This window comes from Macrobrachium rosenbergii, chromosome 44 (assembly GCF_040412425.1).
Source record: "Macrobrachium rosenbergii isolate ZJJX-2024 chromosome 44, ASM4041242v1, whole genome shotgun sequence".
NCBI lineage: Eukaryota > Metazoa > Arthropoda > Malacostraca > Decapoda > Palaemonidae > Macrobrachium > Macrobrachium rosenbergii.
In genome coordinates this window covers 9,471,082-9,496,144 of record NC_089784.1, presented here as the reverse complement: position 1 = coordinate 9,496,144, position 25,063 = coordinate 9,471,082, and the positions used below count along the sequence as shown (strand labels likewise).

At 40.7% G+C, this 25,063-nt stretch overlaps 1 protein-coding gene across 3 annotated transcripts; it reads right to left on the bottom strand.

The window, feature by feature from the left end:
- Positions 1–1,032: 1,032 nt before the first annotated feature.
- Positions 1,033–24,656, bottom strand: LOC136829319 (protein Star-like). Of its 3 annotated transcripts, XM_067087689.1 has the most exons (8): positions 24,508–24,656; positions 23,688–23,854; positions 17,494–17,699; positions 11,328–11,519; positions 7,245–7,343; positions 6,766–6,927; positions 6,411–6,475; positions 1,495–1,632 (listed from the first exon to the last, which is right to left on the bottom strand). In XM_067087689.1, exons 2-7 carry the CDS (start codon positions 23,830–23,832, stop codon positions 6,413–6,415), a joined length of 867 nt encoding a protein of 288 aa, XP_066943790.1. In that variant the 5' UTR covers positions 23,833–23,854; positions 24,508–24,656; the 3' UTR covers positions 1,495–1,632; positions 6,411–6,412. The 3 variants fall into 3 exon arrangements, with proteins under 3 accessions (XP_066943788.1, XP_066943789.1, XP_066943790.1); XM_067087687.1 differs by lacking the exon at positions 6,411–6,475 and having other exon boundaries at positions 1,033–1,632; positions 24,508–24,654; XM_067087688.1 differs by lacking the exon at positions 6,411–6,475 and having other exon boundaries at positions 1,033–1,632; positions 17,494–17,696; positions 24,508–24,654.
- Positions 24,657–25,063: the final 407 nt, after the last annotated feature.

Here is a 25,063-nt window from a genome sequence, read left to right as displayed (position 1 = left end):
ATTCCCTTGCCATTTAGGGATACCTTCCAAAGCATTTAAAAGAAAATACAGGCAGCTTGACAAATCTTGTAAAGTCTGGCTGCTAGTAACAAGGAAATGTTGGAAATTACCAGATTGGTCACCCTTGTAAATGAGCCACAGAGATGGAAGACTACTCTCTCATTTAAGAATTGTCTCTGCATATTGTCAATATTCTTAATAACCAGTCATTTTGCCCATTCAGCACTGAAAACGACCTCTATGGATACTGAGCTTCACTGTCAGTCATCTGGGTTCAGTTTTGACAGAGCTGAAGACTTAGGTACATGATACCTGTACAAGGGGGGCTATCTTTAATATTAAACCAACTGAATTCCTAGAAACAAGTATCTGCTCCTAAGAGAATAGTGGCATATGCATGCAATTTGTGACCAGATTTCCAATGGTAAATTGTCAAAGCACATGCTTTACTCAACATTACTACCTGTTTTACACAGCTTGCTTAATACAGTGCATCATATATCTAAAGAGATGGAATTAAAGATAGATGTAAAACAAAAAATAATGAGAACACTGTATCATATGCACAATGGGATGAAATAGCACTAGATGGAGAAAGGATTGATGAGGCAAGTTTCATAAATATTTAGGAACAACGATAATAAACACATTTATTTACTGGAGGTGTTTGAGTCTTTTGGTTCCATTTTTAATTTAGTGAGACTAAAAAGCCTACATTATACTAAACTCTATTCACATATTAACAGTATTATACAAACATCAATATAACAAATGTGCATCTTTTCATGGATCTTTTAAAAGTTAACTCAAACAATAGGCAATCTGGATTTGGAAATTAAATTTGCTGAAATGGCATACAAAATTTAGATAATATAGAATATAGAACCTACTAGTAATTTTTAAAAGATACATCATGGTAATACTAAAAATGCCCTCTTTACTTCAGCTACAAATTCTTCAAATACACTTTTTGAATATTCTCTTTTACCTTTAACCTGTCATCGCGAAATCTAACAATACTAAATAGTCTTAGAGCACTGCCTGTATTTGATAAATAACCAACTTGTACTGATTTATGGGGATATTTTAAAGATACATAATCCGCACCCTCTGGTCCCAATGAATGGCCAACCTGTAGTAATTTTTTAAAAGATACATCTCAAATACTCTTTACTTCTTGAATTCTTCACTTTTTTAATATGCCTGTCATCACAAAGTTTTAGATCCAAATACAAGAACATGAAGTAACTATGATGTCTGTACCAGGATTTGAACCACGTCCAGAGTATCAGAAAATCACATTGCCAACCTGATTTTGATTTATGTACCTTCCAAGCTAAATGTAGTTCAGCAACTTCCTATAAGAGAAAGTAGTTTACTTTACTAAACCTTGATGCTAAGGAGCATTACATACAGTGGCTTACTGCACTTACTTCAGTCTTTAAAGAATATTCCTTTATGAATAATTGAAACTTATATTTGTGGCTTTTTCTGTTTTACAATATCAACTTTTAAATTTATAAAGAAATAAAAATCGCTAATACCATTTGGAACCTCGTCATACAACTTGAGGTTAAGCTTTCGTGCATTCAAAACTGCTTTGTGTTTCTGTCTGGTGTGAACAAGAAGCATCTGTGGAAGAAAATGAAATTTAAATATTTCTTGCTGTACAATGAAAATACTGTTTTTAAACTTCTTGCCCACTAATTTAAAATGAGCCAAACTACATGTTTTATACTGGCACATACACACAAATTTTATGTTTTTTAAATACAAGCCTCCTTCACTTTTGCCAATGGCCTTACTAAAACTAAAGGAGAGAGACTGCCTTCCCAATAAAAGGAGCATCTCATCTCACTTACTGTACTCTCATTTGTAGTCTTTGTCTGTAGACCTGAGGTCTTCCCTTGGGTCTTTGTCCTGCTACTTCCAAATTTACTATCAGATGAATGTTTCTTTCCCCTTCTCATTCATGTCCAAACCATCCCAGTCTTTGAGGTTGCAAATCTATTTTCCAGCCTCTATGCTTCATCTTTTTCAATCACTTTATTTGAGATATGATCTTTTCCAAGGCTATCCAGTTATGAAGCTTGAGTATTTTGTTATCTTTCAAGAAACTCCATCTACAATCAAGCATCAATCACCTTCCCTAAAGCACTGCATACTTTCACTGGTGGAGTAACAAAAATTCAAAGTCAGCAACCTCAGATGACAACCACTTAGCAGCTTGTTAAATATCTTAATTTCTTACTTGAACTAAACAAAAGCACACTTGGGGTATTCTCACTATCACAATTGGCTTAGGCCCCACTATGATGCTAACAGACACCAATTTTATTACTCAATTTGTATTTTTCATAGCTAACAAATCTGCGGTCTTAACTTACGGATAATTCTTCTAGCGCCAGCTGGAAACAGGTAAAAATAACAAACAAGGAATTGGTGGCAATGAAGTAGGCTGATAGGCCTAGTGGCAACCTTCAATTTCCTTTGCGCATGTAGCAAAAGACAAAGACAGCTCAGTTTCTTCCATCCCAAGAAACTTGATTGAGGGGTGGCTAGAGGTGGGCCATGTAAGTTAAGACTGCAGGTTTGTTAGCTATGAAAAATACAAATTGATTATTAATTTGTCATTTGTTCATATGTGGAACAAATCTAGGTCTTAACTTATGGGACAGACTCACTTTTGGAGGGAGGAGAGTGAGTCTGGAACTGACTGGAGGTTCAGCACACCTGGGAATCAGTACAATTTGGAGACAATGTAGGAGGAAGTTAAAGAACTAAATCTGTAGATAACAAACCTTCATGGCCACCAATAGTTTGCTATCAATCCTCTCTCCTCTTGCTAGAGAGAGGAGGGACTTACTTTTGCCAAAGTTTTATATTTGTGTAGGAATAAGCAAAACTTAACAAAAGGGCCCCAGTCTCACCGGTATCAGACCTGATCCAGCACATGATGGAATGATTTCTTCGCCCACCGGGTAAAGAAAAGAAAGGAAACTGAAAGAGATCAGCCATCCCATTCATCCTCACTTTCACACCATCATCTTGGGTAAGATACAAACTGTCACCTAGGGGCACTGGATGAGGTAAAACCTGTTGAGCAACCACCACCGGACCCAAGGAATAAGTGTCCAAGGACCTGTGGGCAATGTCCCACGGATAGAAGGAAGTGAAGGTGGTTTGATGAAGCCATGTGCCAGCCTTCAAAATCCTTTGAACAGATAAGTTCTTTTAAAATGCCAAAGAAGGGCCTAGCCCCTAACATCATGTGCTCTTGCCTGCACTGTGTTAGGATTGGAGTATGAAGTTGAACCATAGGCTGTCTGATAGTCTCACACAGCCAAAAGTATATTGTATTCCTAGACACTTCTTTCTTGTTCCAGCCAGTGCTAAGGAAAAGTCTTCAGTACCCTGGTCAGAGATGGCGAGTCCTTTTCAGGTAGCAGCTTAGTACTCTGATAGGGCAAAGGAGCAATTTGTCTGGATCGCCATCAACAAAGTCATTAAGAGATTGAATGTCACCATGACAAGAGGGTTTCTGGGTCTTAGCCACAAATTCCAAGACACATTCAAAAGCTATGGACGTCCCAAGCCCTCGAATGCTTGACATCAAGGACAGGCCATGGATTCACCAAGGCTATGGAGGAGGCCAGAGCCAGCAAGAAAACCACTTTGAGAGTCCGGTTCCTATCTGATGCACGACACAGAGGCTCAAACGGGGAACAGGTGAGGCTGCCTGGCACCAAAGTCAGGTCCCAACATAGTGGTCTAAGCTCTTTTGGAGGACAAGACTGCTCAAAGCTCTTGAGAAGCATTGAGATATCCCACAAAGAAGAAAGCTCAACATCAAGCTCAACATCTGTCAATCGTAAAACTGCACTCAAGGCAGCTCTGTAGCCCTTGATGAAAGACATGGACAGTCGTTTCTTTCTGCGGAGAAAAACGTGGAACTTTGCTACTTGCTGAACAGGCTCCGATCAACACTTCCTGGTTTATGGAAAAACAAAGCTTACTCCTGGGTAAGATCTTTGTGGAGATGATACCTTGGCAGCCTTGCAATCTAGAATTACTGTACCCATGCCAGCACTAACTCAAGGCCGTGCAGCTTGTGATGATGCTGTTGAGACCTTAATCATTACAACACACTGTTCAATATTTTCCATGTAAACATTTGGTCTCATGAACCATTACCTGAAGAATGCTACAGAATAAACATGAAAACCAAAATAAGTAATCCCTCAATTATCCAGATCATCATTATCCAGACACAACCAGTATTCCAAGGGACCAAGGCCCAAAGATATATAAGTAAATTTTTAAAAATTTGAGAAAACCACTCTCTGATGGTTGGTAATGCTGCATGGCCTCAGGAAAATGTTGGTAACACTGCTTAAACTCATAAACACACTGAAAAAGGGTTTTGCAGGGTAGGGGAGGCCTTGAAATTGTCCAAGGTGGTTGGGGGGAGGTCAGATGTCTGGGCAGTGCTACTTTGGCTTGTTATCTGAGTCACCTGCTCTGCAGTGCTAATACTAAACACAATATGGTAAATGTAAAGTAGCCAGCTGCACAAAGATATCGTTTATTAATATAATTTGTCAACTGCACAATATAGAAATGGGTGTATATAATACAGTACTTTAATCACTGAGGGGCTAGTCCTAAACACATTGTCCCAAGGAGCTTCCGCCATGTTTAATATTAGCATGCTGGAGTAGGTGATGTGTAGATAAGCCAAAGTAGCACTGGCTGGGCACCATGGAAGAGGAGAGGCAGTAAGGCTGTGTATAGGAACCTGAGAAGGGGTTGATTTGGAAAGTAGGTGGAGCTGGGAAGCAGTTTCTCTGGCTCGGAGGGGGTGGGGATGTGGTGTTGGATGGGTGAAGAGGGCTAGTTAGACCTGACTTGATACAGTACTTCACATTTTATTAAAGGATATGTACAGTACAGTACTGAGATATGGTACAGAGAGAGAGAGAGAGAGAGAGAGAGAGAGAGAGAGAGAGAGAGAGAGAGAGAGAGAGAGAGAGAGAGAGAGTGTCCAAGCTTACCAGTGGCACTGGTTAAACGGTGTTTTGGTGCTTGACGAGCGACATCGTTAACCAGATTTTCAGCGCCAATCTCCAGTTCACAACGCTGATATTCGACTAATGGCGCCGTTAAGCGGGGTTTTTGGCAGTGCTATTATCGCCGATTTTCAGTTAGCAGCACTTGACCGGGGACGGAACCCTCGCTGTTGACCGGGGACTGCCTGCTAGGATATGTTTACATCGAAGCCTTATGCATTAACATGCACTCTCCCTCACTATTTTATCTATATTTTATGCTACAGTATTCTTATTTATATTTTTACTGTATTTTCTCATTTTTACAAACTAAAAAGATTAACGCAATCATGTGTAGGGTACATATGTACAGACACTCATTGGATGGCATCAGTGAACCTCCTGGAACTTGTTTGGTTCAGTGTTATATTTATGAAACAGTAATTTATATTTTATTAAAAGATATGTATGTACAGTACTGTACTAATATATAGTAACAGAGAGAGAGAGAGAGAGAGAGAGAGAGAGAGAGAGAAACAATAACTGAGGTATGTGTACATCGAAGCCTAATACAGTAACACACACTCCTTCACTTTATGTATACTTTATGCTACAGTATTCTCATTTACACTATACTTTCTGTATTTTCTTATTTTTTAATTTCACAAACCAAAAGATTAACATACTTGTGTGTGTAGGGTACGTACGTACGCACATACACTCATTCAATGGCGTCAGTGAACTTCCTGAAGCTTCTTTGATTTCGTGTTTTTAAGTTTAGGATACAGTTATAGATTTTATTAAAGGATATGTACAGTACTGAGAGAGAGAGAGAGAGAGAGAGAGAGAGAGAGAGAGAGAGAGAGAGAGAGAGAGAGAGAGAGAGAGAGAGAGAGAGAGAGAGAGAGAGAACTGAGGTATGTTTACAATGAAGCATAAGTTTTTAAAACGTCCAGCCATCATAAGCACAAAGAGCAATGCACACAGGTAAGTGAGAAAGAAAAAGTTTTGATAAAATTTATGTAAATCATCATAATGTGTTGAATACGAGAGAAAAAAGGGGTTTACTGCTTTGTGAACAATACAATATGTTTTACAGTGCCTGGTGCAAATGAAAATGTTGTGTAGCCTAAAAAACTATGTCATGTACAACGGAAAAAAGAAGGGGCTACTTTTTTTGTTTTTAAGTGTGTTTATGGAGCTTATTTTGTTACAAAACATGGGGAAATAAGGTAGATAATTACTTTTCCCATAGTCTTCAGTTTCAAGTGTGAGGGTTGTTTATTTAGTTGTAATGGCTATGCAGTATTGACAAGGAAGAGTTGGAGTTGCCCTTGCACACCCATAGATATTTTTACTCACCATTATCTGACAGGGCCTTGGCTATTAATCTGGATAACTGAAGGATTTCTGTAGTATAACAAAAGCTATGAAAAGGAAGAGGCTAATTAGAGAAATGGTAAACCTAGTAGTCCAAGTAAATTATGATGAAGAGTGACAGTGAGGCAAAGAGATGAGGAACTTGTCCAATTGGAGGAAAGTTTCACATTACTTTACTCACCACTGAGGTCTAAAAAGTATATTACAGTTGCTCGTTTTATAGAATGCTTTTTCATTTAAAGGATTAAGCAATATATTTACAGCAAATAACAGATATTGTATTAACACACTGTAAGATTTATGTAAATGACTTCACTTAGATATAATGAAAACTTACTAAAATCTCTCTCCTGGTTAATGTGTCAAGAATTTCAACTTCTCCACCCATAGTATGTATGACCAGAAAATCAATTCGTTTTGTATTATTAATATTGGCTGCAAGGAGAAGTGCATCTAAAGTAAAGCATGGCACTGAGGAGATTTTGCCCAGTGCTTGATCCTGAAAAATAAATAGTGAAATGAAATCTCAATTCCATTAATGAAGCACATCATGTTGAATAATTATAGCATTAGCAAAAGATAAAGATTAGCAAAAAAATACTGAAGTATGTAAATTTTGCTCATTATTGTCAAGTATGAGAAAAGAAACTGACAATTTTAATTAGTAAAACCAAGGTATCATCATTAGAAAAACTTATTAAAGAATGTATTGTATTCTGTATTCAGTAATTTGATAAAAGATATCATGGGCATTTATAAACCATTTAACTTTGTGCTTTCTTTAAAATTCAGCAAAAATATCAGCATTTACTTTACCTCTTCAGCAACATACTGAAGGAGGGTAGATTTGCCTTCTGCTATCTTCTGAAATGTGCTTTGAATATAGTCTGTTTCTTTTGGCTGCCAAAACTTTTCCTGTGGGAGAAATATATTCAATTTCAGTTCTCAGTGAACAGACAGATGAACTTACAAAACCACTTCAGCACTCCTTAGTGTATAAACTGAGTTTCATTTCATAACATAAAATTTTCTGTACAAACTCATTAATCCTACATCATTTTGCTAACATCAGCACTCACATCTGTCCTCAAAGCTCATTAGTGTATAAACTGAGTGTTTATGACTTAAAACGCAGTATTTTTATGCAAGACCATCAACCCTATAGTACATAGTATTTACCAACATCACACTTTCATCCTCAAACTCACAGCAATAGTATGGCTTGGTCAAGGGGACACTAGTCATCGCAGAATGAATGGTTTTCACCTGACATCAAGACTCGCCCATGAGTGAGTCTTGTATGTCCAACCCTTAGCCTGCACAACATCATTTCTAGTCTCCTTGGCATATGGGGTTATGACCCAGGAGATACTGATCATGTTAATACTGCACATCTTTTGGTTTGTTTCAATATCTTCCCAAAAGGATTGCCAAAGATTTTTAATTTTCTGACCTACAAAAGGAAATACATCGCTGTGGTAGCAGGCATCTTCTGGGTTCTGGGGAGGTGACTACTGTCTTAGCATGTTGATCAGCTTGCTCGTTCCCAAGAACCCCAACATGGTAAGGTACCCAGCAAAAGATTTCTTTTTTACCTCTTCTTTTCACTAACAACAGCCATTCCATAATCTCTAGAATCAGTGGGTGCAACAAGTTGAAAGATTCAAAAGACTACGGAACACTCCTTGAGTCACAAGATACTGTAAAACTTTTTCCACCGAGAGTTAAAATTTCCTTTATGGCATTTAAAACTGCATGCAGCTCTGCTGTAAAAATAGATGCAACAGATGATAATCTCCCACTTCTTTCTACATTAGGAAAGACCACTCCAAAGCTGATGCCTGTTTCTGGTTCCTAAGCGCTCACTCCACAAACACAGTTGTGGGCACAATACACTGTTCATGTTACGTGCAAAGTTATAGACCCTGAAACAGCTTACTTATAGCTTTTTCTTTCATAATGTTATTACATTATAGAAACTGGCAATTTTAATATTCCATCAGTCTGTTTATTTAATCCTTGAACATTACCCTTTTCTGCAAAAAGAATGTTACTCAATACTTTTACGAAAATTCACTTGATCTTGTGCTTATCTTTCAGTGACCAAGTGCCACCCTGTATGTGACATGTGCCAGGTTGGCCAGAGGAAGAAGACAACAGGCACAAACCATTTCCACTCCCAGGCATACCCTGCTTCCCTGTATCTCCAACAGTACAAGCATCACAGGGCGTGGCTAGGATATGCTAACAGGGAGGGAGGATGTTGGCGCTTCCTCTGCCATAAGGGGAAAACACAAAAAAGGTTGAATAATTGGGCCAAAAAAGCAGCAAGTATCCCCAGGACTATAATTAGAGCTACATCATTTCTAAATGCCAAACCTCATATCCTGAACAATAAGGGTAGCTTTGAGAGGAGAAAATTTTGAAGGAGAAGCATTACAGTACAGTACTAGAGCTACTATCTGAAAGGTGGTGAAAAATGAGAAACTTACTCCTAACCTCACTTCCTGTCCTAGAGTTAGAAGAATCTTTTCTGTCTTTTCCTATTCTTATCTGCTTCTCACATCTGCTTATACTTTAAATAAATACTCATTATTTCATCTGACCAACCAATACAGTGCTCCCCCATTTTTTCACAAGGACAGGATCCAGAAACCAACCATGAAATTCAAAATCCCCTCTAAAAATGCTTATAACTGCCAAAAACCCTGTACCTCTTAAACTAAATAGTTCAAACAAAAATATACCTTAAATTATCATACTAAAACAATTTAATATCGGTTCAAACAAAAAACACCCCAAACCATCATCCCAAAACACCCCAAGTCATTGTAGATTACCCTCTGACAACTGTTACTCTTAAGTATATACAGCCCCTACAATGCTTATAACAACAACTTACTAATTTTAAAATATTAATACTGTATTAATGTAAACACAGCAAAATATCTATAAAATGTTTAGTACAAATTAAATAAATCTTTAATACAAATTAAATAAATTTGTCTTACAGAACATTTGATAATTAATCAAGTTACCCCTGCATACATACTGTAAGCATAGCCGTTTTGTCTCATAGTATTAAAGTCGTTCCGTTTTTCTTTTACATTGGTAAAAACAATTAGAATTATCACTAATTCGCTTTTTATCGTAGAGCAACACTTTGTTCACTAATTACTGTATTTTTTCATACACTGTGTTCATGACTAAATACAGATTTTTATGATAAATATGATTTACAGTGTACTTATACTGTACTTCTGTAGGTGTTAAGCTCATTCTGGGCTGGGCCCCAGAATGAGCAAAACAGATTTACAATTCTCTCTCTCTCTCTCTCTCTCTATTTTTTTTTAGGGTAATTTAAGATGTATTTGAAATATTACTTGCAGTCCCCAGTTATCGGTGAGGGTTCCATTTCTACAGCATGATAATAAGGAAAATCGCCGACAACCAAAAATCAGCAATTTTCAGCACTTACTGGCATCAATAACTGGGTATCGGTGTAAATAACCGGAGACAGGTGCCGATAACTGGATATCGGTGCTGGTACCCGGATATCGGTGCCGATAACCGGATATCGGTGCCGATGACCAGAGATCAGTGCCTCTGTTAGGTATGTATTGGCGCCAATAAGTGGAAATTGTCACCAAAATTACCAATTTTCGTCACTAGACAAGTGCCATAAAACGGAATTACCAATAATTGGGGACTGCCTGTACTGTAAAGTGTTTTTGGATGACAGAGCATACTGTACAATATCTAAAATATTCGCTAATTGTTTTCACGTTATTTTCCAATCTGCTTAAAATGAAAATATTGTAATTAGTGAATATTTTAGATATTGTACAGTATGCTCTATCATCTAAACACACTACAGTAATATAATTTCAAATACATCTTACATTATCCATAAAGAGAGAGAGAGAGAGAGAGAGAGAGAGAGAGATTCGTAAACCTGTTATGCTCATTCTGAGGCCCAGCCTGGAATGAGCTTAACAGCAACAGCAGTACAGTAGGCTATAAGTGCACTGTAAATCCTTTACATTAACCCTTAAGGGACGGCATAATTTATCAACGTGCAGCTCCCCAGGCCGGGGAAACTTTGAGGTCGGCAAAATAAAAAAGAAATCAATGGACAGAGAATCACACTTACATTCACACTGTATAAATAAAAAATTCTAAAAAATTTTCCCTACCTTCCAAAAGAAGTTGAAAATTACTATTTACAACCCCTTGTGGACCCTCATTTACAAGACAATCATAAATTTTACCAACTTCTATATGTTTTTTCTAATAAATAAGTTTTTTGGATTTTGTAAAATTATTATTACTGCTCACACAATATCAAAACAGATAAGAAATAAAAGCAGTAACAAATTTTTGGCATATTTGCTGTAAAATATTCATGTAAATTTACAAGGGCAAAAAACAGAGTCTAACTCTATCTAATAATGCCAAAAAGCTATCAAAGCAAGACTACTTCACCAAATACAAAGAGAAATCAACAAGAAAGACAAATTCCAAAATCAGAGCTGCTGCTAAAAGCTGGCGTACAGCCATTAGCTGGCAGAAACAAATTGAATCCTTTTGCTAGTTGTTCCTCTCTTACCCCAAAAGTGGGCAGGTTTAGCCACCTAGCCAAACAAAATAGCACGATCAGCGAATTTCAAAATTTTTAGCTGCTGGTTAACAGAAACTATAACAATGTAATTACTTGGAAAGTTACTTATATAAAATAACTGTTTATGTGAATTTGGTTGTACCTGTAGAGTACAATTAGATTTGCATGAACTGCTATCTTGTGAAGTAATGGGTCTTCACCACTGTGATCATAAAGAACACTTTATAAAACAAACTAAACTGTCCAAAACTTCGACTAAACCATAGAATTAAGCTCACCTTTTTGTTGTAATTTGCATCTGACACACACACCTGAGCTGCTGCTGCTTTTCTACGCCTTCTCATTTCCTGGTATGCTTCCAAGCGTGGTTCAATTAGAAGACCTGACCAGTTCATCTCCTCTTCTAGCCAAGATGTTAAAGACAGGAATACTCCATCTGCTGCACCAACTTCAACAAATATTCCACCTCTCTGGAAAATAATGTAAAAATGACTCGAATTGCATTTTTGTGGAAAAGTAAAATACACTATACTGTACCATGATTTGGCAATCCTTTTTTCACCTTCCGTCAATAAATGCTGCTTAACTACAATATTCACTTAACCCTTTGATTCTTATATACCATAAACTGCATGCCATAGTCATAAACATTGACTTCTCACTGGAAATGCAATAAGATGCAAGAGAAAACTGTCATTTTAACTCTTCAAGATACCTCTTGCAAAACTGACCATATGATGACCATTCCCCTTGTCTACAAGAATGTTCGCAGATGCTTCCTTGAGAGAGTGGCAGTTCTACACAAATCCCTCAAAAGGGAGTTGTTTAACAGATATGGGTACTCCAATGAAGTCTGGTGTTCTACATATTTAAGACATCATTGTCATTCATTTCTTGAAGGGTCAATCAGACAGATCATAATGAAATAACTGATCACAGCAAAACTTCCTTATAAAACAGGACACTTCCATCCACAATGCAGGATTTGGAATGAAAAGTCTAGATCTAAGCATGATATATCTAGTTACAACAAAAGACAAAATCACAATTTTTTAAAGTAAATTGTATTTTTCCTAACTATACAAACCTGAGGTTCTTTACATTAGGAATTCCTTACAGTGAAGCTGGAAATGGCCATTAAACTCTTGAACAAGGTGGTTAGGCAGCAACTACTGTCCGGTAGGTGGGAGTCCTGCCTGCCCAGATGTAAACATTCCAATTTGCCTTTCAGCCCAGGTTTCAGATTGAGGGGTGGCATGAGGCAGGCATAAATGTAATGTAAAGGACCTGAGGTTTGTATAGTTAGGAAAAATCACAATTTTTGAAAGTAAATTGTATTTTTCCTAACTATACAAACCTGAGGTCCTTTACATTAGGAATTACTTACGGCAAAGCTGGACACGGCCGTTAAACTCTTGAACAAGGTGGTTAGGCAGTAACTAACGCCAGGTAGGTGGGAATACCCGCTTGCCCACATGTAAACATTCCAGTTTGCCTTTCAGTCCATAATATGTGATGTAAAGGACCTCAGGTTTGTATAATTAGGAAAAATACAATTTACTTTCAAAAATTGTGATTTGTTCTGACACAATATACAAACTGTTGGTTTACATCAGGAAACTCACTGGTTGGAAGGAGGAATCTGAGTAAGTGTCTTGAAATGACTGGAGTTCTGCACACCTGGGCTACTCCTCCTGGTCAAAAGAGCGAGGAGGAGTACCATGCCTCTGACATATTGATCGGAGTGTAGGAACTGCAAGATCAAATGTCAGATACTGGACCTTTTCACATGAGTGAGGAAATGTAACTCATATGAAATAGGCTGGGAAGAATTTACAGTCAGAGGCAGTAAGGAAACCTGAGATAAGGTTTCTCTTATTGCCAGACTCTCCTTCCTCCCCTTGCTAGAGGAAGGAGCAGAATTGCTTCTATGATTCTATAAGAAAAATAGAACGGGTGCTTGATGTGTAGTCTTACCGCATGAGACACCAGATCCAGCTAGTGTTGGTTTGAGTCCTATTCTCATCCCGAAGGAGAAGAAGGAGGACAGGGAAGGAGGAGGAAGAGAGGCCAGTCACTCTCGGTGTCCTTCTCACTTCCAGAACCAACACCTCAGGCGAGATGCTACTAGTCCTCTTGAAAACACAACTTGTTGAACAGCCACCACGGGGCCAAGGAAAAAAGGTTCCAAGGGCCTGTGGGCAAGACCACAGGAAGACAAGAGTGTGGTCTATGAGACCACTTCTTGCTTCCAGACCAACAGAAACTTCCGGAATACAAGGGATGGACCAAGACATTGACTCTGAGCTCTCGGGTGGAAAGTACTGGTATAGTCGTCGCCAGCCGCCGAGTACCTCCTTCGATCGCTTCACCGTGCTGGGAGAAAGATGTGCTTAGACACTTCTTCCTTGGGAAAGATAGTGCTGTACTAGTGAAAACGTCGATGAAATCCAGGTTAGGAATGTTGAGCCTTTTCAGAAATTACCACAGTTCCCTAATAGGACAAAGTAACGACTGATCTGGATCATCGATACAAAGAGGAAAAGAGAACAGGTGAGGAGAAAGAGTACCCCTACCTGTCCTGCCAGGAAGACCAGCAGAGAGGTGGGCTGTGAGCGATAATCAACCCAAGGGGATTACTGCCACACGGGGGAAGAAGATTGCTTGTGCCATGGCAAAGCACTTTCCTGGGAAGAGCAGAAAGTTCACTTGAACAAAGCCGAGAACCTGATTCGGAAAAACAAAGTGGGGCCGAGCTGAGCCGCACCGAACCAAGCTGATCACGCAAATGCAAACCAGACTGGGTGGTATGTGGTGGACTGGGAGGCAGACGAGATGAGCCGAGCCAGTCTCGCAAGCGCGACCAGGGGCTGGGCGGGCCAGCAAGCCGAGCCGATCGCGCAAACACAATCGGAACTGGACAGGGCGGAACTCATCTGCCATGAACTAGCACTCGTTTGCCGAACTCTAAACTCCTTCAAGGCCGAGGTCCCTCGAGAAGAAGGTTCAAAGGGGAATTTTGTGTCTGCTATCCTTCATGCTTGAACCATAAGGTTCAAGACACAAGGATGAAACCCGGCCAAGCAACCGAAGCAGCTGGCAGGCAGTATGGAGACACCTGGCTTCTTGGCACCGAGACACCTGGTGTCCTGGTACCAAAACACCTGGGTATCTCGGCACTTTCTCTCATCCTGTGCCTCTCGTCAGGAGACCACTTGTGATTCATAGAATTTGAGCGACCCGTGAGACTCCCAAAAATCGGGATTGGCTGCTTTCAGTTTACTAAGAAATCAAAAAGAGCCAGGCACAGAACCCGTCTTAGATGCAGACTTCTAAGACTGGCAACGAGGGTGCGGCCTCTCAAGGCCGCACTCTTGCAGCCCCCGAAATGCGAGACCCCATAGGGGAACATGAATTGGTTCCCACCTAAGGGCAGGAAAGAGCCAACAAGAGAAACTTGTCTCCTGGAAGAGAGTCAGTCCCTTAGAAGTCCCGCAGGACTCCCGAAGGAAATCTCTTCCCTGCTTCTTCTGGTGTTCGAACTGATAGGATCGAGACACCAGGCTGGGAACCCAACCGAGCACTGGTAAGCACTCGAGGAGCATTTGTGGTGCTGGCAGGAAGAGCCGAGACACCTGGGTGCCTCGGCCCTTTCTCTCTCACTGCTCCCCAACTGGGCCAGGGAGAGTACTCTCCAGACCAGATTGGAATACTTGATATTCCACTGAATCTCGAGCACTCAGAGCAGCTCACGAACAAGCGCCCGAAGCAGGCCCCCGTCTTAGAGGCGGAACCTCTAGGACTGGGAACGGGATCGCAAACTGAGGTCTGTGCGCCCGGGCTCCTGAAACACAAAACTCAGGGGTATGCGAATCAGTTTCCTAGCCCGAAGCTCGGGAAGAGCCAACAAGAGAACCACTGCCTCCTCAGAAGGAGGCAGTCCCTAGACGTCCAAGGGCACCGGGGGAAAGCAGCAGCCTTCCTCTCCTTCAGCTGACGAACCTCGGGAGAGGAAGGAAGAGGCAGCAGAAGAATAAATCGAAGATAACCTAAAGAAGATGGTGGCTACTTCCACATGGTGATTTCCTTCACCTTCACTCCGACATCTTCTACAGGATGGTGGACACGAAACATCGTAACCTCCAGGGGAGCTAGGCAGGAACACAACGGAAGCAGGAGAAGCAGCAGGCACGATCAGGACAGCTGATGCAGGAGCTACGGAAGCAGTTCGGAAGGCAGGAGCTATGGAAGCGGTTCGGAAGGCAGGAGCTACCGCAATGGCCAGGAACGTCACTTCCACAGGGCGACTTCCTTCACCTTCACTCTGACATCATCTACAGGATGGCAGACAGCGTAACCTCCAGGGCAGCTAGGCAGGAGCACAATGGAAGCAGCCCAGGACATGACCACCAGGAGAAGCAGCAGGCATGATCAGGACAGCCAATGCAGGAGCCACACGCATTGGAGCCATGGAAGCGGTTCGGAAGGCAGGAGCTACAGCAACAGCCAGGAACGTCACATAAAAGTCACCAGCACGATCAGAAACGATCAGGACGGCTGCGGCAGGAGACCAGGAAGAGCCACCCAGAGACTGTCGTTGAGTTAACAGGAGCATGACACTGGAAACAGCAGGAGCAGATTGACCACAGATACGCCAGAGGCAGTGCCACAGCATACATGAAGGCCAGCAATGACAGCGATCGATCCACATCAGGGGAATAGTCGGAACGATCCTGACATGGAACTATGCCATTCCAACCAGGTACTGTGGTCGATCCCGAAGCAACACTGAATGAACGTCGGGACTCTTTCATGCAAGATATCCCTGAGATATCCAGCCATCAGGGATATCCAGCCAACTACTGCTGTGCCTGTGATGCTCACTGTCAACCTGAAAGAAAAAGCAAAGATGATTAGTAGAGGGAGACTCCTCTCGCTACAAGGGGAACTGCCATATGCAGTGAGAGGACATCCCTTAGAAGAGGTCGCCTGACAGCCAGAGGCTGCCCACCCCCCTCGCAGTCTTCGCCCGATGAGCGAGCAAAGAGGGCGAAGGAGAGATAAGGAAGAACCTACAGGGAGGGAGAAGGAATGAGGGGAGGCCACCAAGGGCGCCGTGGAAGCGGAACTTACTGATGACGCCCACAACCTCCCCACCGCAACTCTCTATAGCACAGGTGGTGAAAACAACACTCAGCACAAGTAGGAAGGAAGGAGTCAAGCCCTTGTACATGGAGGGTGGGAGCCCAAGAAGGGAAGCGAACTCTTACGTCCCGATCAATGTAGGGGAGCGAAGATATACGTCCCAATCTAATATCTCTGAACATACAGGGAAACACCTTCAGTATCTACATAAAAGGGCCAATGGAAGAGAAGCATTACCACTCGGTTACGCCCCCTAAATACGGCCTTGGGCATCAAACCCAAGACAGCGCAGGGGAACAACGGCTTATGCAAGGATATCACAAATCGTGGGTTTGTATTAAAATATCAAACACACGGGATATATAAAAAAATACAGGAAGATCCCACCAGGATAATAAAGAGCTTAACGACAGTCAGGCAAAGAGATCCAAAAACACGTCTGCAACGCATGACGGCCAAAAGCAAACCGGAATGTTTACATCTGGGCAGGCGGGTATTCCTGCCTACCTGGCGGTAGTTACTGCCTAACCACCTTGTTCAAGAGTTTAACAGCTGTGTCCAGCTTCACTGTAAGTAATTCCTAATGTAAAGGACCAACAGTTTGTATATCTTGTCAGAACAAATCATGGGTTTGTATATTAATTAATATCAAACACACGACATATACATAAAAACTACACAAAAAATCCCACCAGGAAGGAAGGACTTAACGACAATCAGGCAGAGAGCTCCGAAAACACGTCTGCACAACATGGCGGCTGAAAGCAAATTGGAATGTTTACATCTAGGCAGGCGGAACTCCCACTTACTGGATGGTAGTTACTGCCTAACCACTTTGTTCAAGAGTTGTAACAGCCATTTCCAGTTTTGCTGTATATAATCTCTAATGTAGAGGACCAATGGTATGTATATCATGTAGGAACAAGTATTCTGTTAATCTACTCGTTTTCAGACTCCCATAAAGTCGGACCTAGTGCTTTCATACCAGTTATCTATTTTTCCTCAAAGTAGATAATGCCCTACTATCTTGTTCTAATATCTTGTTAAGAAGTTCTAACCTACTAAGTAAGATTTAAGCTCTCTTTACATTACAGTACTTATGAATAGAACGTCTATACAACCAGTCTATGTGGTTTTGTTAAATCAATATAAAATAAAAATCACAAAGGACAGCAACAACAGTTTTCAAAGGAAAAGATTTTTTTATGAAAATTACATAATCATACACTGATCTCAACTACAAAAAAACATACTTCATCCAGTGTTCTACCAGCTCAAGAGATGAACAAATATGCTTACCAAATTGGCAAATGTTCTTTGGATGACTGCTAGAATAAGGTACCATTCATTTACTTTCTTCCATGACACATCCTCAAGGTCTTTCTTTGTTACAGGATACAACACATGCTCCTGTGGAGCATCCAAAACGTTACGACGTACGAAGGAGACTATATGGCTGTCCTCTGGTGGAATTGGGTCTGCCCACAGCCTGATACTGCATTCTGCTTGAGGATTGAAAAATTTCAAAACAATAAGTAAGAAAGTTATTTCACTTTATTGAATTTTTAAAAAGATTCAAGTTTCAGGCATTGTAATAGTTTAGTTTAACCAAAAAAAAAAAAAGTATGATTTCTCATTCAGTTATAAATTACTGAATGAATAAAGACAGCGGTTCAGAACTATTACAAATTTGTACATATTCGAATAGTCCAATTTTCATCTTGAGTAAGATTATTTAAACTACAAACCTTTGTGCTTCTCTTATAAAAACCACAGGGAGACTGGAAAATTTCAGTATACAGTAGACAACACAGTAGTGAGAGCACACTGTATTTTTGATAGCATAGCCATTGTTCATCCTCAAAGGGGTTACTCTTATGGTACCCAAGTACCAGGGCTCCGAAAGACAGACCAACCAATATCAAGGATTTCTCTCTTAGTTGGTCTTGGTTGAACAGTGCCTTTGATAGACAGTCACAAAGTATTAAAGGATTCAAGGTACAAGGGCTCTTTCCCTTGCCTGCAGAGATTACCTGGTTTTTCTTCACCCTTCTCACACAGATGTGGCAACAGCGCACAAAGTGGCTAAGATCCCCATTGTCCTATGGTCTGCAATATAATGCACATGCCCCCAGCTTTGCTCTGGAATATTTTGGAAGGCACAGAAAAATTGAAATGTTGCAGATATCTGCAAAAATGAACACACTGCTTTCCCATTTGAAAAGCCTACTCTCCTGTTGACGGCTTGGAGTTCACTAATGCGTTTGGCAGTTGCCAGTGCCAAGAGAAAGAGAGTCTTCCTAGTAAGATTCTTGAAAGAGGTTGAGCCGAGAGGTTCGAAAATTGTGCTCGTAAGCAACTTCAGAACAACGTCCAAATTACACGAGACAAATCCAGATTGTCTAATTTGGAGGTTTTGAAAGATCTGATGAGGTCACTGAGGTCCTGGTTGGATGACAGATCCAGGCCCCTGTGCTTAAACACCGAGGAAAGCATTGACCCATACGCCCTGATGGTAGGTGGGGACAGCTTTCTATCAATCCTCGGGAAAGGAAAAAAGTCAGCTAGCTAGCTTATACAGGTTTCAGAAGATGAGATGTTACTATGCTGGTACCATCCTCTGAAAACTGACCACTCGGATTGGTAGAGCCAGCTAGAAATAGATCTGCACCTAGCAATAGCTTCTGCAGCTTGCTTCGAAAAACCCTTTGCTCTGACGAGGCTCCTGACAGTCGGAAGCCTGTCGGGGCCAGAACAAACAATCCTTGAAGGAACCTGAGGAAGTGGGGCTGTCTGAGCAGCAACTGTTTTTGTGGCAAGAATCTTGGGAAGTCCACTAACAGATGCAGCAGATCTGGAAACCATTCCTTCCTGGGCCAGAACAGAGCGATCAGGGCCATTGAGATGTTCTGGTGAGAGGAGAACTTGTTGATCACCTCCCTGAACAATCTGAAAGGGGGAAAGACATAGACATCCAGGCCCGTCCAGTCCAACAGCATGGCATCCATTGCCCATGCGAGAGAGTCTGGAACTGGGGAGCAAAAGGGGGATTGCCCTACGAAGTGAGAGGAGGCCCCTGAGAAGAGGTCGCCAGACAGCCAGCCCCCCCGATCTTTGCTTGCTCGTGAAGGAGCGATCTCTCCCGAAGGAAAGACAGCTAGAAGGGGAATCCTGCCAGGAGAGAGAAATGAGAACGAAGGGGAGGTCATCAAGGGTGCTGTCGGAGGTGAATAACCTTCCAACGATGCCTGAAAATCCCCCTCCAACAAGTTTCCTGGCAAACTCGCCCACAGTGTAGGAGGCGAGGAGCAACACTCAGCAAGTCACAATAGGGATACAGTCATGACCTTGCACCAGGAGCTGAGGGCGTGAGGTTCAAATGATAGGGGAGTGACCTTGTTACACCCCTGGCCGCCACTGACAAGATATCACATATTGGGGGAAGGCGGCCTTACACACAGCTATCAAAATCGTGGGTTTGTACAGTAAATAAATAATATCAAACACACAATATATATACAAAAACAACACAGAAAGATACCACCAGGAAAAAAAGAGCTTAACGACAATCAGGCACAGCATGACAGCCAAAAGCATATTGGAATGTTCACATGCAGGCACGAGGGACTCCCGTCTACCGGACAGTAGTTACTATCTAATCACCTTGCTCAAGAGTTTAACGGACAGTTTCCAGCTTCGCTGTACGTAATATCTAATGTAAAGGACTGATGGTTAGTATATTGTGTAGGAACAAAGTCAAATTCATTAAGTATTTACGTCTTTTCATATTTACCATAATTAGAAATTAGAGTTAATGTTTTTAATGATGATCTAGCTGATATTTTGATAAAAAATACAGCACTGATACTTTATAACCATGCTTAGTAAACTGTATCTTTCGTCGTTGCAACTTAGCATCATTAGAAATGTGAAGGTAAGAGTTGCCAGTTATTAAATTTTGAACAAAATTCACTGAAGTTGGGTCAGACAACTTTTGCTGCATATAATGTTGTAAAGAAAAATGTTTTGTTAATAAACGATGGCACCATGTGGAGCTCTTCTACCCATGGGCAGAGTAGGCCTATTTAATTCACCCTGGTTAAGGTGTCATGTTACAAAGTAAGAACTTTGCAGACTATTACCTTTTTCCCATACTTTTAGTGTTGCTGATGAAGGAGGTGGTGCTGTTTATTATCGGTCAATTATTATTATTATATTAATTCCATAGCTACCCAAGGTTGGGGACCATTTGGGAACGCGGGGTTTTGGAAATGATGGGAGAAAGACCAACCGGACTGCCATGTTGTTGTTATGGAAAGTTCCGTGCACTCGCAAGTCATTAGGGAGCAATATGTTTAAGAAGGGACTGGCTAAGGAAACCTATTATAAAAGGGACTATACTAACCTAACATACCATAACCTAACCTAACCTAGCAAGCCGTATTGCATAGTTGGGGGCCAGAACCCCCCAGTAAAGGACAGGTAGAACAAAGTATTAGCTCTGCATCGGGTATTACCTTGGAAATTGACTTTTCTGTAGTATTCTGGTTGCTTATCAAGAATTGACAGTTATTTTTTGTCGCTCTACTGTAATTAGCCTAACTTGTAATTAACCTCAGAACTGATTATATTTCTGCTATTGTGCATGTGCAGTGTTATAGGGGTACTTTTGGTAAAAAGTGGCGTTTCCTTCACCGGGGGTCAGCCCCTGATAAGTAACACGGGTATTTCAAAGTACTAGCTCTGCGCCTGTTTTTACCTTGGAAACTGGTTTTTTCTACACTTTTAGGGTTTCCGATACTCAACAGTAAAGGGGAACTTTGGGAATTAGGGGTTCCAGGTGGGGGAGAACACAGAAATGGGCGGACATGTTTACGTTGAGGAGGCGGCGTCTGGGGAGGAAAAACAAGCAGGAGCCATTCGCCAACAGGAGGGAGTTAAATGCATTTCACCGTGTTTAGTACTGGCATCGGGGGGATGGAATGTCCCTTCGCCGTGTTTAGTACTGGCCCGGGGAGGGGGGGTACCTACAAGTTAACAAGTTATTGCACTTGCCGGACGGGATATGGGTAATTCTAAGCCGGCTGTCGCAGTGAGCTAGACTATGGCAGTTGACGTTTTCCTATGTTATTTTACTTGTTTTACAAGAATTTAAAGTAATATTTTGTCGGCCGGCTGTAACTAAGCCGTCATTGACCTTTGAAGAATACGAGGCTTGAATTGCCTAACGCAGGGTAGGTCTAAGCCAGCATTCCGCGGCAAGCCCCCCCACCCCTCCATAGCTTATACGGCAAAATTGTAACCAGTAAACACCCCTAAAAATACCAACATAACTACCCTAGAGGTGTTTACTGGTTACAGTTTTGTCGTATTAGCTATGGAGGTAGGGGGGCGGGCTTGCCGCGGAATGCCGGCTTAGACCTACCCTGCGTTAGGTAATTCAAGTCGCGTCGTCTTCAAAGGTCAATTACAGTTTAGTTACAACCTGGCCGACATAATATTACTTTAAATTCTTGTAAAGCAAGTAAAGTAACATAGAAAAACGCCAATTGCCATAATTGGCAACCAAAAACTGTAGAAAAAGTGGAGTTAGAAGGAAATCGCCGCCGCGGAGCTACTACTTTGATCTCCCGTAACACGGCCTGTTAGGTTAGGTTAGTATGGTTCCTTTTATAATAGGTTTCCCTAGTCAATCCCTTCTTGAACACAGGGCTCCCTAATGTCTCTCGTATTCGTAGTCCGTGCTGCGATAATACTTAGAAATACAGAAGGATACTCTACCTTTTAACAAGAGCTCCCCTATAGGTACAGGCTAACACTGCGCATGCGCGTTAGCATTCCGGGATGGTCAACGTACAACTTCTGACTAATTACAGTCGACCGACAAAAAATAACAGTAAATTCTTTAAGCAACCAAAATTCTATAGGAAAAATCATCAATTTCCAAAGTAGCAACCGATGCAGAGATCTTACTTATTTCTACCCAAACGGTCCTTGCACAGTAAAGAAGTGACAGATACGAACAATGCCTACCTTACGCAAGAACTCACAGCATTAAAAGAGCGTCAAGGACGTCCATGTAGCAGTACGTCCTATGTAGATAGTTGGAAACGTCGACTTTCAAAGCTGAAGCCATGGCCACAGAGCCCAGTTTATGAATTAGTTTAATGTGTTCAGGTACAGGGAGTGCTGCTCGTTTTCCGTTTCAAAATTTCCGACGCTTTCTCCCTAAGGTAAACAAGGCCGGTACTGAAGACTAAATGCCGTAGTATATTTGGAGTAATAATGAAAAAAGTCAAGGTTTTTAGTATCTTTTAGCTTCCCCCCCCCTCTCGTTTCATTATTATAAGAATAAGGCCGTGAGAAAATAACTTTGACTTCGTTGGACTATAATTGTTTTTAAAAGGACAAAACAATAAAAAAAAAACACTTGTTGTATCAAGCATGGTCTAAGAAAGAGGCATAGGTCTAGCGCTTGCGTGATAAAAATTCTTTTCCTTCCTGTTACTATCTTACCGGCTATTTTTACCTTAGCATGATGATTCGGTAACTTTTATCATACAAAAATAATTGTTATATATTTGAGAATAAATGACAGAGCACCTTGCTAAATGAATAGCTTGAGGGTATACGTAGACAAAGGACAAATACGGAATAGCAAAATGTCATCACAACTATATGACAAGAAGGAGGAAAACGAAATATTGTAAAAAAAATTCCGATAAACGACAACGAATGCAAATAAACTGTATCGATTTTCTGATGGTTTAACTGACACAGTTGAAAAAAAGAGAAAAAAGGGCGGGGGAGTAGGCCTACTCGTGACTTTTGTTGAAAGCCAACCTGTTAGTGTTGAAGCTGATACGGGAGTCAAATTATCGAGTATAAATGATGATGCTGTTATTAGGATTATTAAAAAGACAAATAAATAAACTGTGGTTTGGTGTACTGCCATCAGGGCGACGCTGCCAAGGCATTTCTAAACACCCAGGAGCAGCAGAAATTAGATAGGTGCTAAGTGTTTCTTGGTTTTCTCTTTTTCAATATCTTCATAATGGTACGTTTTTACAGCTTATAATTACGAATAACATTTCACAGATGAGCAAAGCGACTGAGATTTATTTACCCATAATTTTGTGCAGTTCAGATAAATGTCTTTTTAACAGTAGAGGCCCTTTTTCTGTTAAAATGTCTTATAGTACCAGCATATTATTGTGGCGCCTAAGTGCCGTGGTGATTTCAACTTTAAAATCAGAACATTGTTGATCTTAAGTACGCCACATAATATAAAGTAATAAAGATCTTGCTTGTTACTTAAAATGCTTAGCTCTATTCCCAGCGACTATACAGATTGCTTGATCACAGAGCAACAGATAAATTTCGCAGTATTTTTAGGTAACAGTAATACTATATCTAATTCAATTAAATTTATATTAAACACCTCTATACAGGAGTAATGAATAGCTTTTCAACCAAGTAATAGTAATACATACCTTCCTGGCAGTAGTAAGATAACAAAGTCGTGTGAAGTAAAGCAGAGAATATCGAGCATGGACCGACTATGCCACAGATTACTAGGACTGAGACCTTTTTGTGAAAATTTAGTCTTCCAAAGATACGTCTAGTTTGGGAAGGCATTTTGAACACGCGAAGTCATTATCTGAAACAAAAAGTCAAACGACAGTTTAGAAGACGTATGTGGACAGTTCCTGTCGTATCGCGGAAAATAAGTTGCCCTTTGAAGGTTTAGGCCTATATGAAGGAGAGCAGCAAGCAAAAGCTATTTATTAATTGCGAAATGTTCATGACATGATAATAATTCTGCGAAGTGCACTATATATGAACTTGGTAATGTGTAGTGTTTGAGTAATTATATAAACGATATTTACTCAACTTCAGGAGGCTCTTTTTGGTACTAAGGCTTCCTTATGAGATTAAATAATAGTATCAAGGCTGAGAAAGTAGTTGTTTTTCATCCTCATTCCCTTTGTGAGAATGGTAACAACTGATGCCTTACCTTTTAAAATTTCTAAAGCTACAATGAAATGACTCAGTACTAGAATACACAGTCTTACCCAAACACACACACACACACACACACACACACACACACACACACACATATATATATATATATATATATATATATATATATATATATATAATGAGTAGGCCTATGTGTATTAGCACTGAAACATTAAGCTGTTTCCCATAACATGGGATGTGCTTCTGACGGAAGATGAGACAACAGTCACTTCCATATTCATACTTTAAATGCTGAATTATAGTTAAATTCCTATTCAGAAAACTTACACACCAGCCCCTTCATACACCGACACCGGATGCACATAATCATCAGTGCGATAGACCACCATACTCAATCTGCGCATTCACCTCTCTCTTGCACACGCAAGAGAGAACTGAGGCCGTCTCCTTCTAGCTCTTCTTCACACCATCTATTCATCCTTCCTCGGTCTTCCTTTCCTCCAACCTATCACCATTCTTTTTTAAGTGGCTCACCAACCTCAAAATACTTTCATCCAACCTTTTCATTGTGCTATCTTTGTACCACTACTTGTACACGCCCCATGTCTCACGTTTTCTGTTCTTCTCAAGCCTTCATATTTCCTTTCTGTCATGTTCAACATCCACGCTTCATTTCCATAGACCGGAAGATGCATAGATCTTATTTTTAAACTGTTTCTCTAAAAATTTTGTACCGGATTTTATTCATATTCGAATTTAGATCAATGTGTTCTTAAACATTAAAAAAATTTTAAAAGATATTGCTGGGTTATCCAAGTGGGAACTTAGCGGTACATAACTTTATTTTGCAATGCGTCATTACTTTTCTAACATTCAAATGAAT

What these genes read in the sequence shown, in the direction of transcription:
- LOC136829319 (XM_067087687.1), bottom strand. Translation starts at nt 23,832, where the DNA reads ATGCCTTCCCAAACTAGACGTATCTTTGGAAGACTAAATTTTCACAAA. An exon ending in ATGCAAATTACAACAAAAAG is followed by an intron (nt 7,344 to 11,327) that starts GTGAGCTTAATT and finishes TTTCTCCCACAG; the next exon opens with GAAAAGTTTTGGCAGCCAAA. An exon ending in TTCAGTATGTTGCTGAAGAG is followed by an intron (nt 6,928 to 7,244) that starts GTAAAGTAAATG and finishes TTTATTTTTCAG; the next exon opens with GATCAAGCACTGGGCAAAAT.